General features: G+C 48.5%; 1 protein-coding gene across 5 annotated transcripts in view; it reads left to right on the top strand.

Annotated features, from left to right (window-relative positions):
* The window catches only part of RCOR1 (REST corepressor 1), a 129108-nt gene extending 112415 nt beyond the window's left edge, over window positions 1-16693 (top strand). For 3 of the 5 annotated variants that reach the window (XM_047862109.1, XM_047862112.1, XM_047862111.1), the window contains 5 exons: window positions 737-931; window positions 7995-8072; window positions 8551-8608; window positions 9121-9350; window positions 12593-16693. In XM_047862109.1, coding sequence (XP_047718065.1) covers window positions 737-931; window positions 7995-8072; window positions 8551-8608; window positions 9121-9350; window positions 12593-12634 — 603 coding nt within the window. In that variant the 3' untranslated portion in view covers window positions 12635-16693. Of the gene's footprint in view, window positions 1-736; window positions 932-7994; window positions 8073-8550; window positions 8609-9120; window positions 10727-12592 lie in introns of all 5 variants that reach the window. The other 2 variants (XR_007152888.1, XM_047862110.1) reach the window with 2 other exon arrangements.
* Window positions 16694-16841: the final 148 nt, after the last annotated feature.

Here is a 16841-nt window from a genome sequence, read left to right on the forward strand (position 1 = left end):
GGCTTCATCAGCAAATGTTAATACACTAACAAGATGAGATTATGAACTGTTACAAAAACTTCTTAAAATTGTTATCAGGACAGTATCCTTTCCTTGCCAAGATTTTATTGCATTTCATTTCCAAATGTTTCAGTTTTAGAGAAAGCACTTAAAAAAATTAGCAGCAGTCATGCATTATCAAACGACAGCATATGTTCTTGAAGCAAATTATACGGTTGCCCTAAAAGTTAAGTGTCATCCAAAAGGAGGGTATATGAAAAACAGTCATAGTTACATGTGGAAGTTTATATTTTTTATAAACTTCCGTATAGAGTTAAAGAATTTAAATGGGTTTTATGTATGTGCTGAATCATTTTTTCCTTTTATCTTTCTGTGGCCCTAAGTCCATCTGTTTGGCCAAGAACTGTTAGGATAAAGGAGCTCACCATTCACATACACAAAGCACACCAGAAGAGAAGACAGATCTCTTTTCTTCCCGTATTACTGCAGGAAGCTCAGAACGCTTCTTGCCAGAGGCTCAGAGTGATAGAAAAAGGTCGTGTTTATATAGGAGGGCAGTGGATTCTACTTAGAAGTGTGTTTCTGTTAACTGCCTGTTAGTTTGTCGATGGTGATTACGATACGGCATGGTATTTGTCAGATGGTTCAGAGCCATGTTAGGAAAGTAGGCGTATTACTGTTCATCTGGCATTTTCACGTTCTGGAGTCTCATTTTTCAAATCTGTGTACCATGCAGGTGCCCCCTACGGAGACAGTTCCTCAGATCAAAAAGGAGAAACATAGTACGCAAGCTAAAAATCGAGCAAAAAGGAAACCTCCGAAAGGAATGTTTCTTTCTCAAGAAGACGTGGAGGCTGTTTCTGCCAACGCCACTGCGGCCACCACGGTGCTAAGGCAGCTAGACATGGAGTTGGTCTCCATCAAGCGGCAGGTACCGCGGGTCGGGGCTCACTGACGCCCAGGGGTCCCTGTGTGTTCCTCACACCTGAGCGTCCTCTTTCCACAAGCCTCTGAAGGGCATTTTATTTCTAAGGAACTGGACCGAAGACTTAGGTACTGATCCATTGATATTTCTTTCTTTTTTAAATTTTTTTATTTTTTTTTAATGTTTATTCATTTTTGAGAGAGAGAGAGAAAGAGAGAGCGAGCAAGTGAGCAGGGAAGGTCCAGAGAGAGAGAGAGGGAGACAGACATAGAATCTGAATCAGGCACCAGAGCCTGAGTGGTCAGCACAGAGCCTGACATGGGGCTTAAACTCAGGAACAGTGAGATCGTGACCTGAGCTGAAGTCACTTAACTGACTGAGCCGCCCAGGCATGCCCACATTGATGTTTCTTAAATTGACTTTGAAACTAAAGGTATATATGTATATCTTTAATACACACACACACACACACACACACACACACACACACACACAGTGTGTATATGTGTCTGGGTGAATTTTCATAGTGTGAACACACCCACCACACGGCCACCATCTGGATCAAGAGATGAACTGCAGCCTCCCAAGCCCCATTCATGTCCCCTTTTATTACATTTTTTTAATGTTTATTTATTTACTTCCATTTTTTTGAGAGGGAAACAAGAGTGAGCAGGGGAGGGGCAGAGAGAGGGAGACACAGACTCTGAAACAGGCTCCAGGCTCCGAGCTGTCAGCACAGAGCCCAACGCGGGGCTCCAGCTCATGAACGGTGAGATCATGACCTGAGCCGAAGTCGGACGCTTAACCGACTGAGCCACCCAGCTGCCCTTCATTTCCCATTTTAGTTGCTGCCCCGAGGGGACTCAGCCTTGCCTCCCAGGCTTCACTAGTGCCCATCTCACTCATTACCCACCTCCTTCCAGTTGGTGGCCACTGGTCTGACGTTTTATTTTTAAAAAAAATTTTTTTTTTTTTTCAACGTTTATTTATTTTTGGAACAGAGAGAGACAGAGCATGAACGGGGGAGGGGCAGAGAGAGAGGGAGACACAGAATCGGAAACAGGCTCCAGGCTCTGAGCCGTCAGCCCAGAGCCTGACGCGGGGCTCGAACTCCCGGACCGCGAGATCGTGACCTGGCTGAAGTCGGACGCTTAACCGACTGCGCCACCCAGGCACCCCTGGTCTGACGTTTTAAACCAGACATTATTTTTATTCATTTTGGATTTTATATAAACAAAGTCATATGATGTAGTTTCTTTTATGCCCAGCATCGTTCAACATATGAGATCCATCCAGGTCGTCCTTTCTCATTGTTGTATAAATATCCTAAAACTTATCCACTGTACTATTACTAGACATTTGGGTTGCTTCCCATTTGGGGCCGTTGACCAGTTAATGCCGACGTGGATGTTTCTTTGACTCTTGCTGTATTATGTATGCATCTCTGTTGCATGTACACCTAAGAGTGGGATTACAGAGTATGCCTGTGTCCAGCACTTTCTAGAATAGTGCCAAACAGTTTTCCACGGTGGGCTGCCAATTTATGTGAGGTTTGGTTGGCCTGCATTAGGGCTTACTCACTAACTGTTGCACTGTTGACATTTGGGCCCGGAGAATTCCTCGTTGTGAGTGTCCTGTGCATTGTGAGATGTTAAGCAGCATCTCTGGCCTCTAGATGCCAGCGGTTGTGACCTTGCCCCGTCAGGTGTGACAACAGAAATGTCGTCAGGCCTTGCCAAAGTATTACCGCCCTCTCCCCCCCGCCCCCCCCCCCCGGGGGTGGGTCAAAATTACTTCCCCTTTCCCATTCTGAGGCTCACCTTTTGATGAACAGAAGTTCTTAATTTTAAGGTAGTCTAGTTTCTCATTCTTTTCTTTTGTAGTTAGTGCTCTTTTCAGTTTTGGTAAGAACCTTTACTAAGAGTACGAAGATATTCTCCCATGCTGTCTTAAGTGTTGTTTGCCTTTACATTTTGGTTTTTTTTTTTTTTTTTTTTTTTTAATTTTTATTTTTGGGACAGAGAGAGACAGAGCATGAACGGGGGAGGGGCAGAGAGAGAGGGAGACACAGAATCGGAAACAGGCTCCAGGCTCTGAGCCATCAGCCCAGAGCCCGACGCGGGGCTGGAAATCATGGGCCGCGAGATCGTGACCTGGCTGAAGTCGGACGCTTAACCGACTGCGCCACCCAGGCGCCCCTGCCTTTACATTTTGATCTTCCGTCTATCTGGAAATGTTTTTCTGTGTATGCTGTTACATATAGGGTGGATATTCATTTTGTTTTCCACGTGGCTATCTGGTTAACAGGGCTGTTTATTGGAAAAAAAACGAAAAAAACACAAACGATCCTTTTCCCACTGCAGTGATGGGGATCTTTGTTTCAAATGCAGCGTCTGTATGTGTGTGGTCTGTTGTGACTTTGGTGTGTTTGTCCGTCTTCACTGGCACCATCCTGCCTCGATTACAGGGGCCTTACAAACCTGAGTGTCTGGGCCAGGTGATAGGTCCTCCAAGATTGTCTCTCCTGGCCCTTTGTGTTTCCATAGAAAATGTAGGTTCACCTTCTTGGTGTCCAGAAAAAGAATTCTGCTAGAATTTTTATTGGAATTGTATTGAATCTCTAGACCAAAATGGAGAATTAACATGAAACCAGACAGCCACCCCTGTGATTCGTGAACGTGACACCTCCCCTAGCAGCACAGATCTGTCACCCTCTCCGTGTTCTGCCGCCTCTGTGTTGGGGGCTTTGTCAGAGTTCTCCCTGGATATTTGCTACTTTACGATAATCCTTTTCTGATTATTTGCCCTGGTATGGGGAACGGCTCATCATTACGCCGTACATTGAAACTGCAAATTCAGCGGAGTAGCCGGCTGACTCTTGTCCCTTCATTAGTGCCCTGCCCCTCCCCCATCCTTCTGTCTCTGGAATTTGAGGCAAATTGTGGACTGATGGTTTACTTGTAGTTTTTGCTGCTTTTGATTTGTTGGTTTGTTGGTTCCTTAGAAGGTTAAACTGGAGGCTGGCAGTCCTTTCCCAGATGAGAGGAGGGGTCTGTGCCCTGGTCTGGCAGCTCGTGGCGGGGGACAGGTCACAGCAGGACCAAGTGTTCCCCAAGCAGTCAGAGGATTGGCTCCTACGCTTGGCTGCTGGCGCAGTTGCACCCTAATCTTGGGAGAGTCACTTAATCTTTCTGGGCCTCTTTTCAAATGAGGAGATTAATCCTTGCCTGCCTGATCTTACAGGCTGTCTGAGGGCTGCGAGAGAGAGAGAGAGAGAGAGAGAGAGAGAGAGAGAGAGAGCGAGAGCGCGCGAGAGAGAGAGCGCGCGCGCGCGCGCGAGAGGGAGTGTTTTAAGCTCTGTTTGTGCTGGAGGGGCTCTCTGAACGGGGCCTGGAGCCCCCACCCGCATCTTCGTCCTCCTTCCTCCTGGAGGGAACTGTCTCCCCCTGTGCCGAGCGGACTCCTGACGCTCACTGGTCGATGTTAATGTTTTGAGCAGAGAAAATGAGGCCCTTCTTGCTCGCAGGTGTTACTGACTTCGCAGTACAATAGATAGAACTGTCTTTGGTTTCACGGCCAGAGTCAGGAGCAGGACTTTTTTTATTTGAAAGTAGCTACTGAGAATCATGTGGAATAGAGGGGCTTCGGTTCATCGCTAACAGAGGAGACAGGTCGCCTGCCCCCCTCACAGCCTGTCGGGGTTGCTGCCGAGTGCACTTGTCGACTCACAAATGGCCATTTTATCTGGATGCTTCCACATGTGGTGGTGTCCCAGGGAAGGGTTCACATGAAAATAGCAGAAAACCTGACTGATAGCAGCTTAAACAATTGAGGATTTATTTTTATCAAATAGCAAGGAATCCCAGCATCGGTGGCTCCGGGCATTAGTCCGTTTGTTCACGGTGTTGCGACAGACCCTGATTCTTTTGCATTTTCTCCTCCACCATTCTTAGCGTAACCTGCTTTTCATCTCGCTTGTTGGCTCCCGTTGGAAGCTTCCAAAGCTATTTTGTGGCCTTCACGTCTGCACTGGGGGCCGATGGAGAGGGGCCGGAGGCGGGGCCGACCCTCCCGTCCTTCCAGCAGGAAAAGCTTTTACCTTCTCGGGAACTCCTGTCCTCCCTGCGTGCTGCATCTTTGCAAAACGGCTCCTCCTAGCCCCGAGGAGGACCACCAGCCTCTGTCGAAGATGCCAGAAGGGGGCTAGGGGCAGACGGCTCTTAGATTAGCCGGCGGCCAGTGCCTGTTGCGCTGGGTCTTTCTGAGTAGAGAATGAAAGGGTCACACAGGAAAGTAGGAAAAAAAAAGTCGCTAGGTAAGGCACCAGGCGAACTTGACTGCTATTTTGTTTTTTTCTTTAAATGCTGGTCACTTTAAAATTTTTTAATGTTTTAAAATTTTATTTTTTTTTAATTTTATTAAAAAAAAATTTAGGGGTGCCTGGGTGGCTCAGTCGGTTAAGCGTCTGACTTCGGCTCAGGACGTGAGCTCACGTTTCATGAGTTCAAGCCCCACATCAGGCTCTGTGCTGATAGCTCAGAGCCTGGAGCTTGCTTGGGATTCTGGGTCTCCCCCTCTCTCTGTCCCTCCCCTGCTTGTGCTGTCTCTCTGTCTCCCAAAAAATGAATAAATGTTAAAAAAAAATTTTTTTTAATAAAAAATAAATTAAAAAATAAATAAATAAATTTAATGTTTATTTTTGAGACAGAGAGGCAGAGCACGAGCAGGGGAGGGGCCGAGAGAGAGGGACACAGAATCTGAAGCAGACTCCAGGCACCCAGCTGTCAGCACGGAGCCAGACGTGGGGCTGGAACTTACAAGCCTTGAGATCATGACCTGAGCCAAAGTCAGACGTTCAACCGACTGAGCCACCCAGGCGCCCCTTTATATCCTATTTTTTATCCAGCTTGTTGCCACTCTGGCTTCCTTTCCAGCTGGCATGATGGTAACCAAACCCTGTTCTTATTCATAGACACTGAGTATTTCTAATAAGGAAAATGCATTAGGAAGAGAGGTGAAGGTTAATGAGAATTTAGAGCTAACTTTTAGTTCAGAATTTGCAGGTATTCTGTATAGTCACTTACGTAATCTCTGCTTCTTTATCAATTTCAGAGAGAAAATGCATGTGGTGAATAGGTTGGTCTCCTTAGGAAATGTGTATTACTTACTCACAATGCAATATATACCCCATTTCTTACCTGTGTAAACAACCAGGCAGAATGAATAGAACGACATAGTAACCGGAATGCTGGGAGGCATGTAGTATTCTGGATAGCTGATTCTTTTGAGAATTTGTTAATTCTCTGTCACAAGTTTATGTCACTGAATATAACCTTGAATTATGAACATAGCCTTGAACATGCCCTTGCAGCATTTTATGGGTGGTTGGTACCTGAGAGCTCTGGGAAGGAGTCTTGAGACCGTGCTGTTGGACGGGGTAGCCAGTAGACACGTGTGGTTATTTACATTTAAGTTTGGATTAAAGTAGAAGAAATGAGAAGTTCAGTTCCTTAGCTGCATCAGCCACATATCAGGTGCTTAGTAGCAAGCTGCGGGCGGTGGCCGTCGTGTCAGATGGCACGGCTTCAGCATGACGTCGCGTCAGAGAGCGTTCTGTGACAAGGTGCCGGTCTGAGAATTGGGTGTTACTTTCCCAGGAACTTACTGTGGGTGAATTTCTGGTACCAGTTTATTTTCTTCTGACTTGTACCTTTTCAAAAATAAACTAAAGCAAATTTCAGAAAACCGAGGTCTTCAGTTTTGGTTTTACTATAGAGCAGATTTTATGCACATTTCCTTTATTTTTCTTTTCAGTTGTCTCTGTGTTCTCACTTGGCGTGGGCCGTGTGTCTGGCAGGCTCTAAGGCCCTTACTAGTGGCAGACAGGGTCACTTCCTCGTCCCTAGAGTGCTGGTCCTACTCACGGGGCCGCCAGTCCCCTGTACATCTCCACTCCCCTTTAAACCTTTCAGAAGAAGTGAACCCAGGAAAGGAAATGCAAAATTGGAATTCTGTGAAGTGTAAGTACTTGAAAATGAAATTTGAGTCTAAGTAGGAAAAGATTGTTCAAGGAGGAGAGAATTATTAAAGGGTCTGTGAGGCTGTGTCCTTCACCACCATCCCCCACCTCTCAAAGTCCTGCTTTTTCTTCGTTTGCCTTAATAAGGTGGCTGCTTTTGAGGGCACCTTCTGCTCCGGAGCGTCTCCGATGTTTTATTTGGGAAAATGAATCTGATCCTCCCCTTGCTTGCTTTTTTGCCCATGGGATTATTTAGAAATGAAAAGCCCTAGGGTTGATGCCCCCCTGGTCCTTGGCACGGAGGCGCCCCTGCACGTGGAGCTGAGAGGGAGCCCGTTCCCAGGCCCAGCTCCTTCAGGAGTCCGTGCGCAAGTCCAGCGGACTGTCCGGTGGATCGATTCAGTGGTTGGTATTGTTCATGTCTTTCTTTCGATTACTTAGAGGCAGCGAAAGATCAGGTGCGTCGAATCAATACGGTCACGTGGAAAAGATCTAATTTGTGAGAAAGTGAAGAATTACAGTTGGCCAAAATTAGGCTGTGGGAAGGTAACACGCTGCTTTCTGCTTTCTCCTCGTGAAAGAAGGCCGCCCTGCGGGCTCCTGCGCAGGGGGTGCCTGGGCGGACCGCGCCGGGCCCCGGGAGGTGCACCTGCCGGCCTCCAGAGCACTGCCTCTCGGCGGCTTCCGCTCGGCCCGCGTGGCGGGAAGCCAGGCGTGGCCTGGTCTTGTGTGTCAGGCTTCAGATGTGGGTTCCGCCGCTCGGGGTGACATGTTCTCAAGTTGTGAATTAGGGCTGGGCACGCAGGAGCCTTTTAGCCACCATGCCCTCCTTCCTGTTGTCCCTTGTCTGCTGCCCTAAGCAAGTCCATTAAAGAATCTCGGTAGATGCTCTGAAGGGATACTATAGCGACCTCAAATTTTGGTTACCATACAGATTAGGAACTTCTTTGCTCTTGGTTTTTTTCTCTTATTTTTTTTTAGTTCTGTTTTCTTTTCATACCTTTACAAAAGTTGTTCATTTTTAAAATTTAAAAATTTCCTTTCTTTCAGATTCAGAATATTAAACAGACGAACAGTGCCCTTAAAGAAAAACTTGACGGTGGAATAGAACCGTATCGGCTTCCAGAGGTAGGACTATATTGACCATCACCTCAGAAGTCATACCCAAGTTGCATGTGTTTAAGAATTTAATATTGGGGCGCCTGGGGGGCTCAGTCAGTGGAGCTTCGGACTTGGGCTCGGGTCATGGTCTCCCGGTTCATGGGTTCAAGCCCCGCATCCAGTTTTCTGCTGACAGCTCAGCCTGCTTTGGATTCTCTGTCTCCCTCCTTCCCGTCCTCCCTCTCCCTCTCTCTCTCTCTCTCTTTCTCTCTCTCTCAAAAATAAATAAGCATTAAAAAAAAAAAGAATTTAATATCTCTATAATGTATCTCCAGTATACATCCCATAGAAAGAAAGTTATAGACACAATCTTTATAAACCCAATTGACGTTGAAATTCTGGTATTCTGAGAAATTGTAAGAAAAAAATAAGATTCATGACGTCTGACGAGGATGCCCTCGCCTGTAAACTGCATTATGCTCATACGGCTCCTCTGGGTGTGCAGGTCGCTCAGAAGTGTAACGCACGCTGGACCACGGAGGAGCAGCTGCTCGCAGTACAAGGTACGGGGGTCCTCCTAGTAAGGGGCTTGGGGCCGCAGGTGCCTTTAGGAAGAGTCGTGCCCCACCCCACTCCCGTGGCACCACTTGTGTTGAAACACGCTCTTAGGAGTGTGTCGGGTTCTGAATGGTCAGAAAGTATAAGATCCTGAAAGCAGCAGACTGAATGTTAAGAGTTTTATGGTTGGAGCTCTTCTAGTCCTAGGGACCCGGAAAAGATGCGCAAAGTCCACCGGGTGCCGGCTGGGTGACATCAGTCGTCTTGGGATACGTGACTGGAGGTGCAGGTTTCTGGATGACAGGGTCATACCGGCCTTCTTGGATCAGTCATGTACGAAACAGATCTAGGTTGCTGCTTTTTCCACTGTATAATACATTAAGATCGTGCCTGCAGTTAAAAGCTCCATGTGTTTTCTTATCTGGATCTAAAGGAAGGGGGGTAAGTCTCAGTTGTGTGGGGTTTTAAAAGTTGTTTTTATCCTGTATTGAAAAACAGTGCTCTCTTACATCCTTAGCCATCAGGAAATACGGCCGAGATTTTCAGGCGATCTCAGATGTGATTGGGAACAAATCAGTGGTACAAGTGAAAAACTTTTTTGTAAACTATCGACGCCGCTTCAACATAGACGAAGTTTTACAAGAATGGGAGGCAGAACATGGGAAGGAAGAGACCAATGGGCCCAGTAGCCAGAAACCTATCAAGTCCCCAGATAACTCTATCAAGATGCCTGAAGAGGAAGACGAGGTAAATCTGAAACGGTAGGATCTCTGCCAGGTTCATGCTCCATATTCAGTTTCTTCTTTGATGGCCTTTCTCAGCTGGAGAAATATTTTTAGCTCTCAGCTCTGTCAGTGACTTGACTTTTCCCTATAAAAACCTTAATATGTGTGTTGACACCAGTTAGTTTTGGTCACTAGGTATATCGCTCACATTTTAATTCCCGTACAGATTCCTAGTTCCATCCTGGTTTTCTCCAGCCACAAAATATTGCACGTTACCAAAGTTTCCTTAGGTCCTGTAAGAACTCAGCCATAAAACGGTAAGTTGGAAGTGCCGTGAGCAGTGTCGGTGAAGCTCGGTATCGAAAACGTGTTGTCATCTCAGTAGGAGGTTAATGACCTTACTAGTGAATCGGCTTGGCTAGCCAGCCAGGACCTCCTGCGTCCGTCTCTGCTGTCCCAAGTCGTCCAGGCTTTGATGCTGTCGGGGCTAACAGGTTGAAGTATTGATGGAGACAGTTCTGGGTCCTGTGTTTGGCCGGAGCTTCCAGGCTGGTGGCCGACATTCTGGCAATCTCCAGGTTAGCTATACCGATTTCATCGCCTACTCAGCAGAGATTAGGCACGAGGTTACCGAGGCTGCACAGACCCATCTGCTACCTCCCTGCTTCCTGTGACGGGGTCACCTGCCACTTCCCCGTCCAGCCTGGCCTGCCCTGCCCTGCCACTCCCACAGAGAGGAGGAGGGGGCCGGGCAGAGGTAAGAGTTAATTGCCAATCACTTTGGTGTGAGTTTGTTCACGGACACGGAATTTTAAGGATTAGTTGAGCTTTCCGGGAAAATCTTCTCATCAGAGGCTCCCCCAAACCGTGCGGGAGTGATTTGAAATTACCTAGTTAGTACTGTCTGTTCTCCCCCTTTGCTCCAAGGGTCTGGCTGTAGAAGCAGCCCAGAGACCCCCTCTTGAGCCGAGCACAGAGTGCCTCACGAGGGAGACCCCCCGCCCAACGTGACGCACCCAGCGGGTTGGGCTCTTTAGAGCTTTGTGCCAGAAAATCTTTGGACTGTCGATAACATTTATAGCAAAATTCGTATTATTAACAATGTGAGTGGTTCCCCCGAGCCTGAGACCCCGGAACATAACGGCTTACAAGCAGAAGTTTTTATCTCTCAGCAGTGATGTTTGTCCCGGTGCTTGTTGTCCCTTTAGCAACAGATTAACCTCTCTGAAGTCCTGGACTCAATTTAGGAAGCATTGAGAAGATGAGAATTATGAAGGAAGGAACATTAGAATTTGCCGGAATGAAAGCTTTCTTCCACGTATGTTCTCGAGCTTTAGAGCCAGGAAGCAGAAATCATAGGAAACTCTCCAGATTTTATCAAAGCAGGTGTTGGCAGGGGTAAGCCTAAAAATACGGTCATAAATTTGGGACCAAGGGTCACCACCAACGGGACAGGCTCTCAGTTCTTGTGCATATACTTTCCTTACTTTTCTTATGTCTGCTTCATTCACTCACAGTTACTTTTTTTTCTGAAAAAGTCCAGAAGTCCATTCTTCACGGCCCACTTACCATGTCGATCGCACATGAAAATAGCCCGGTCATTCTCTGCCCGGTCTGTGGTAGCATTGGCCCAGCCATGACTGGCCTCCCACCACAGGCACGCCTTTGTTTGGCCTTGGGGGTCCATCTTCCACGCAGCTGGTTCCCCAGCCTTCTCCGCAGAACTGGCGGCATCGCCTGACTTGTCCTTAGCGGACAACATTTATCTTGTCTGTAAACATTCTCACCCTCTTCAGCCATTTCCACCCCCTCCCCCCACAGTTCATTTCCCTTTTTTGGGTCCCTTTTATGCCCCCTGTAGTACCCGCTTTCCCGCTCCACCGCCCTGCTTTTCTGTTCTCCATACGTTCGTTTGCAAAAGGAAATGAATCTGTAAGGACCAGCTACTGTTCTGTGTCCCGGGGGGACTTGTAAGAGCCCTGGTTAATTGTCCAGTCAGTGCCAGAAATTGGCCTCCTCATTCTTGTGTATCCTGTGGAATCCAGCAGCTAAGAGAGATGTCTGCTGGCGTCCTGCCCACCCCTTCTGCCCTCAGATTTTATGTGTTATGCGGCACAAAGAGGGAGGAGGCCTTGAGAACTGCCAGAGGTTCTAGTAACGTAACTGTTAGCTGTAGGCTGTTTCCTTCGGGGCTGACAAAGGGCAGGCGGCCCAAGGGTTTTGAGCTTTTGAGATTCCGAGTTCTCTGAGGTGGACAAGGATGCCGTTCCCGGCGAGGGGTGGATGTGTGTCCGGGTGAGGGGATGCGGACCATGACCGGCTTGGAGGTAGAGTCTCACTCACAGTTACAGAATGAACACAAAGCCCCTGACCCGGCTAACCGTTCTCATCAGTTACGATGTCAATTGAAGGAACAGCTGTTTTCAGATTGGGGTTTATAGCCCAGTGGTTCCCCCAGCAGTAGGACATCAAGGGGCGCCTGGGTGGCTCAGTCGGTTAAGCGTCTGACGCCTGCCTGGTTTGGGCGCAGGTCCTGAGCTCACGGTTTATGAGTTTTAAGCCCCATGTTGGGCTCTGTGCTGATGGTGCAGAGCCTGCCTGCAGTTCTTTGTCACTCTCTGCCCCTCCCCCCCGCTCGCTCACTCTCTCTCTCTCTCTCTCAAAATAAATAAACCTGAAAAAATTTTTGAACGTTTTTAAAAAAAGGACATCATGAGGGTAGCAGTGAGCACTGAGTAAGGTACTTGGGACACTTGGGAGTGCAGTTAAGAAATGCCTTTGAGGCTTTTATAGAGGACCCTGCCGCCTTCACTCTCCCGTGTGTCCCCGCGTCCCAGCAGGGGCCAGGGGCTGTTGGTTGAATGGGGCCCGGGCCACGGCACCCCCTCCAGCCAGGGTGGTCGGCCCCGAGTGCTACTGTGTCGGCCCAGGGATTTTACGTAATCCTGTGGAGGGGGGTCGTTACTGTGCGCATTCTGGGGACAAGGAAGCTGAAACTGAAAAAGCAATCCCTCCGCCAAGGATACACGTCTAGAAAGCGGCAGAGCCAGGATTTGAGCCCGAGACTCCTGGCTGTAGAGGCCTCCCTCGTGCCGCCTGCCGCCGCCTCCTCGGGCCCCGGGCTGAGAGCCCGCAGGGCCCTGGGTTTGCGGGACAGCCGGGCGGGCCCACACCTTCCTGCCCTCTCGGGTCCGCCAGAGGTAGCGGCTTGAGTTGTTCACCTGCGCTCTGATGCTTCGTCCTTCTTCCTTCTCCTCTCCTCAGGCTGCTTCTGTGCTAGACGTCAGATATGCATCTGCTTCCTGAGAAACTCCGCCAGCTTTGAGCACTTGGTATGGACGCCTGTGTTATCCAGGATATCAGGTATCACACGCCATCACCTAGCCACCTGCGTCACATCCCTGTGGACAAGCAGCTGTTACCAAAAAAGGCGCGCACTTCCGGTCCTGTGCTGCATCTGCCTTAATCCTGTGCTCGTTCCTCCACGCTGGCGCCGCTCCCCAGAGAGGCCCGCCGCATCTCACGCTCTGCCCCGGCGCTGGCGGAGCCTCGTGGCCCGCACGCCTCCCGTGACCCCGGGGACCCCTCCCCAGTCGGAGTTCCTGAGCCCCACCCGTGGCAGCTCTGCCCAGTCAGCAGCTTCAAACAGGTAGTCGACTTGGAAGGCACGACTCTGCTCCCGCATGGCCTGCGGTTCCACCTCGTGCATCGTGAAATTTTCAGAGTGACTGTGACCTGTCGGCCTTTTGGAAAGTTTCTCTTGTTCTTCTCTGAGGCGTCCACCTAAGCGATACCATGCTTCTCTGGAAATCGCAGGGTGCTGGCAGACTGCGTTATAACCTTCGTCGTGCCAAACGTCCCGAGACAGCTCCCGTCTCCCCAGACATCGGGCGTAATTAGGGTTTGTAAATTTAGCTGGCTCAAATCTCGCCCTTCCCCCTTCCCAGCTGGTAGAGAGCTCATTCACAGCAACTGTCCTTGGACATCAGCTTAGAGGGAATGTGGACTCGACACTTTCTGCCTTCAGCTTTCAGCACTGGAATCCCGGGACAGGTGCCGCTCTGTCTTTCCCGGCCCCCCACCCCCACCCCCCCCCCCACCCCCCACCCCCCCCCCCCCCCCCCCCCCGCCATCCGGCTCCAAGAGACGCGGTCCACACCACTGCACCTGGTGCTCGTGCATTTGGAATTGGTGCCTTCTCCTTTTGGCAAACCACGTTATCGGCCCGTTTTCTGTTTTAGTGTCTTACTTCTTCTTTAAAGTTTATTGCTTGCCAAAGAGAACATCACTGAGATTAGGAGACGGGGGAGAAATTGCTGCAGATTCTGACAGAGTGCAGATTTTAAATGTCAGGTTAGCTCCATAAAGGGGATTAGAATGGCGGGTGATGGCTTTATAGAGCCACACGCTGTGCGTTCCCCATCCTGCTGGTACGCCGTGTCACCCCGTACAGCCTTTTGTCCTTCGTGTGCTGATGTGATCGTCTAAACTCCATCCTCCCTCTTTTATTATCATAGTACAGGACAGAGAAGTGACCCGTTGGTTGGCTCTAGTAAGACCAAGACGGAAAGAAGCAGTGTGCAGAAGTGGTCTGTAATGCCTTTTGGTTGGACTGGGAACAAGTAAATATTTCTCATAAATGTTCTGAGATTTCCAGAATCACTTGATCTCGTACTGGACTGTGGACCTGCTGCAGGGCTGAGGGACAGACCTCACACTGCCCTCTCGCGTCCCCTGTGTCCCGCCCGCGGTCCGTGCAGCCCGCACTAAATATGTTGAAGGAGCTTTTCTGTCGCCGTAGTTTTGCGTCATTGAAACACTTTTCCTGCTTTCAATACCAAAAAGAAAAAAAAAAATGCAGATGCTTTAAGGCACAAACAGAATTCGTAAGAATTTAAAATATGCAATTAAAATTTGATGTGTTTTGACTCCCAAGCACCTTGCTTTTTCCCTTTTTTTTTTTTTTTTTTTTAAGGTCAGCTGACTGTCTCTTTAGGAAGAGGGTCAGCTAGAAACCTAGACTTTGGAATTGTACATTTTTAGAAATCCGGAGAAAGGTCATTCTCAAGGGGAGTGAAGTGGGACTCTCCTGACTTCGTCATCTTGTCCCTTCCCGGGGTGTCCGTGGGTCAGGTAAGAGCGTGTGAACGGCATGAGAGGAGGCTGGCGCGGGCAGCGCAGTGACACTTAGGAACGACGCGGGGTGTGAGCCTGCTCTGGCTTTGGGAGATGGCAGGGCGAACATGGAGAGGAGGCGGCCTGCAGTTTGCACATCGCTTCGAGGGGACACTGGGCGAGAAGCGAGGCCGAGGGTTCTCTGTGCTGCTTCTCGGGGCCTCCTTCCTCATAACAGGGCAGCGGCAGGGGTCTCATTCTGCCCGTAGGTCGGAGGCCTGTCCCTCTCTGCACGCCCGGGCCGTTTGCCTGGAGAGCTGGTCCCTTCTGGCAGTGCTCGCTGGCTCGATGGCGCTTCCTCGGAAGCGTGGCGGGCCCCCGTGTGTCTTGCCCCGTGCCCTTACGTGCCGCCGGGCACCGAGCCGTCCCCCGTCCCGAAGGGTCGCTGCTCCGGCTTGGCGGACCACAGCGGCCTGGTTCTGGTCCCTCCACGGAGCAGAGGCATAGCATTGCCATTCGCCTGAGGTTGGGAAGATTAGAAAGGTGGTTGTCTTTGCCTGGCCCCCTTGTAGTTTCATGCCTAAGGTAGCGTTGTGCTTCAGACGTTCCATTACACTTGTCTTTGCGACGATGTTGTAAATGCAAGAAATTACTTCGCTTTAAAAGCCGAGTGATTGATCTTATTTATGTGAAGCCCCCTTTTTAACATATCAAGACTTCGGTGCATAGCAGGTCGTGTTTGGATGTGTAAGGGTCCACAGTGACAGCTGCTTCGGATGCAATGTTCACTTAAGCTTTGTCTTCTTAAAAACGATCAATGTGAATGTCATAATTATATATATATTTTTGTGGGAAATTTCTCCTAAGTATAAGTTATTGTGCAAAATATAGTACCACTGAAGCAAATGATAGTTTAACTTTTAGTTTAGAAATCCTAAAAGATATAAATTGTATTGCATATGCATTAAAAGTTTGTTTTATTTAATTTTATGTAGGTGTGTAAGGCGTTAGGAAAAAATTGTTTTCACTTATCCATTTAAACACCTTGTTACTTGAATATTGTGCTGACTGGTCCGAAACAGTGACCGGTCCTGTAACGTAGCTCTGTTGCCCAGCAAGTACAGGCCTCCGTCGTGCTGACCACATACCCACTGTGTGGCCTCAGCACATCTGTGCCCACCAGGACACCACTTCCTCAGAAGGGTCTTTGGTAGTTTGTAACCTGTGAGACCCTTCGATAGTCGCACACCTCTCCGATGAAAACGCGCAACTGAAAACGTTGCCGCGTTTTACGGGCTAATTACGGAGTCGTCTCCCGTGTGTAAAAGTTCCCTCAGACCTCACACGCCGCTCTGAGTGTGCTCATCGTCACTTTAAATTTCAACTACGCCCTATTTTTGTCTTTCTAAATATCAGATGTACTATTGGTATCCTTGCGTACCAAAACTAAGCCACACAGTGCATTACACTAACTGGATCCCTGCTTCGCGGAGCAAAGGAAAGACGGAGCCCACTCCCGACGAGAGCCTCGCTTCCTCTCTCGTCCAGCCTGTGTCCGAGCCTAGTGACCCAGGAGTCCAGCTTTCAGTACCCAGTGAAACTTTGCTTCGAGTGGACTCAAGGTAGTTAGCTGATCTGAACCTAGTGATCCCGTGCAATGCTCAGAAACAAATCCTCTCTCCGCCACTCCCCGGGTCCCCGCAGCTCTTCCCTCACGATAGTAAAGCACAATTGCAGCAATGTTACAATTCAGAAGGAAGGTCAGTGTAGTCTATGCATGTTGTGTGATGATGAGTGTTTACAGTCACCTCCGAAAACTAAAGTTTATACTGGAGTGGATAGTATTCCATTATGTAGACCTATCAACTTTGCTAAGTGCTTTTTAGATTGCTTAAAAATTTTTCAAGATTTTAAAAGATGTATAAGGTTAAGTTTGCAAATATAATGGAAATGCTGTATATCTTTTGAAGTGATAAAATCCACGTTGGAATTTTAAAGAAAATATGTTGTAATAATGCTGTTGTAAGTAATATTTTAATGTCTCTTTCTGCCTGTTTTCTATATCAGCACATTCATTGTGGTGAATGTTCATAGCATTATAATTGCTTAGCCATTGAATGATAACGTTTGTTAGTGGAGATTGAAAAATTTATTTGTGAAATTCTGCAGAATTCATTTTTCTATTTCTAATATTTGCTGAGGTTAAATAAAAATTTTCAAGCCATTGATGTAATAAAATATGAAAGAAAACCATTTTCTGCGCCCTCCACTTTGCACCCAAGCAGAGCCCCGCCCTCAGACGTGGTGGGGTTTTGCACTGGGCCTTGGGGCCTCTGAGTGTCTAAATCCCCCAGAATGGCACCCTGTGGGCACAGCCAGGGATGCCTCTTGTTCTTAG

The sequence above is a fragment of the Prionailurus viverrinus genome, chromosome B3 (genome assembly GCF_022837055.1).
Source record: "Prionailurus viverrinus isolate Anna chromosome B3, UM_Priviv_1.0, whole genome shotgun sequence".
Lineage (NCBI taxonomy): Eukaryota > Metazoa > Chordata > Mammalia > Carnivora > Felidae > Prionailurus > Prionailurus viverrinus.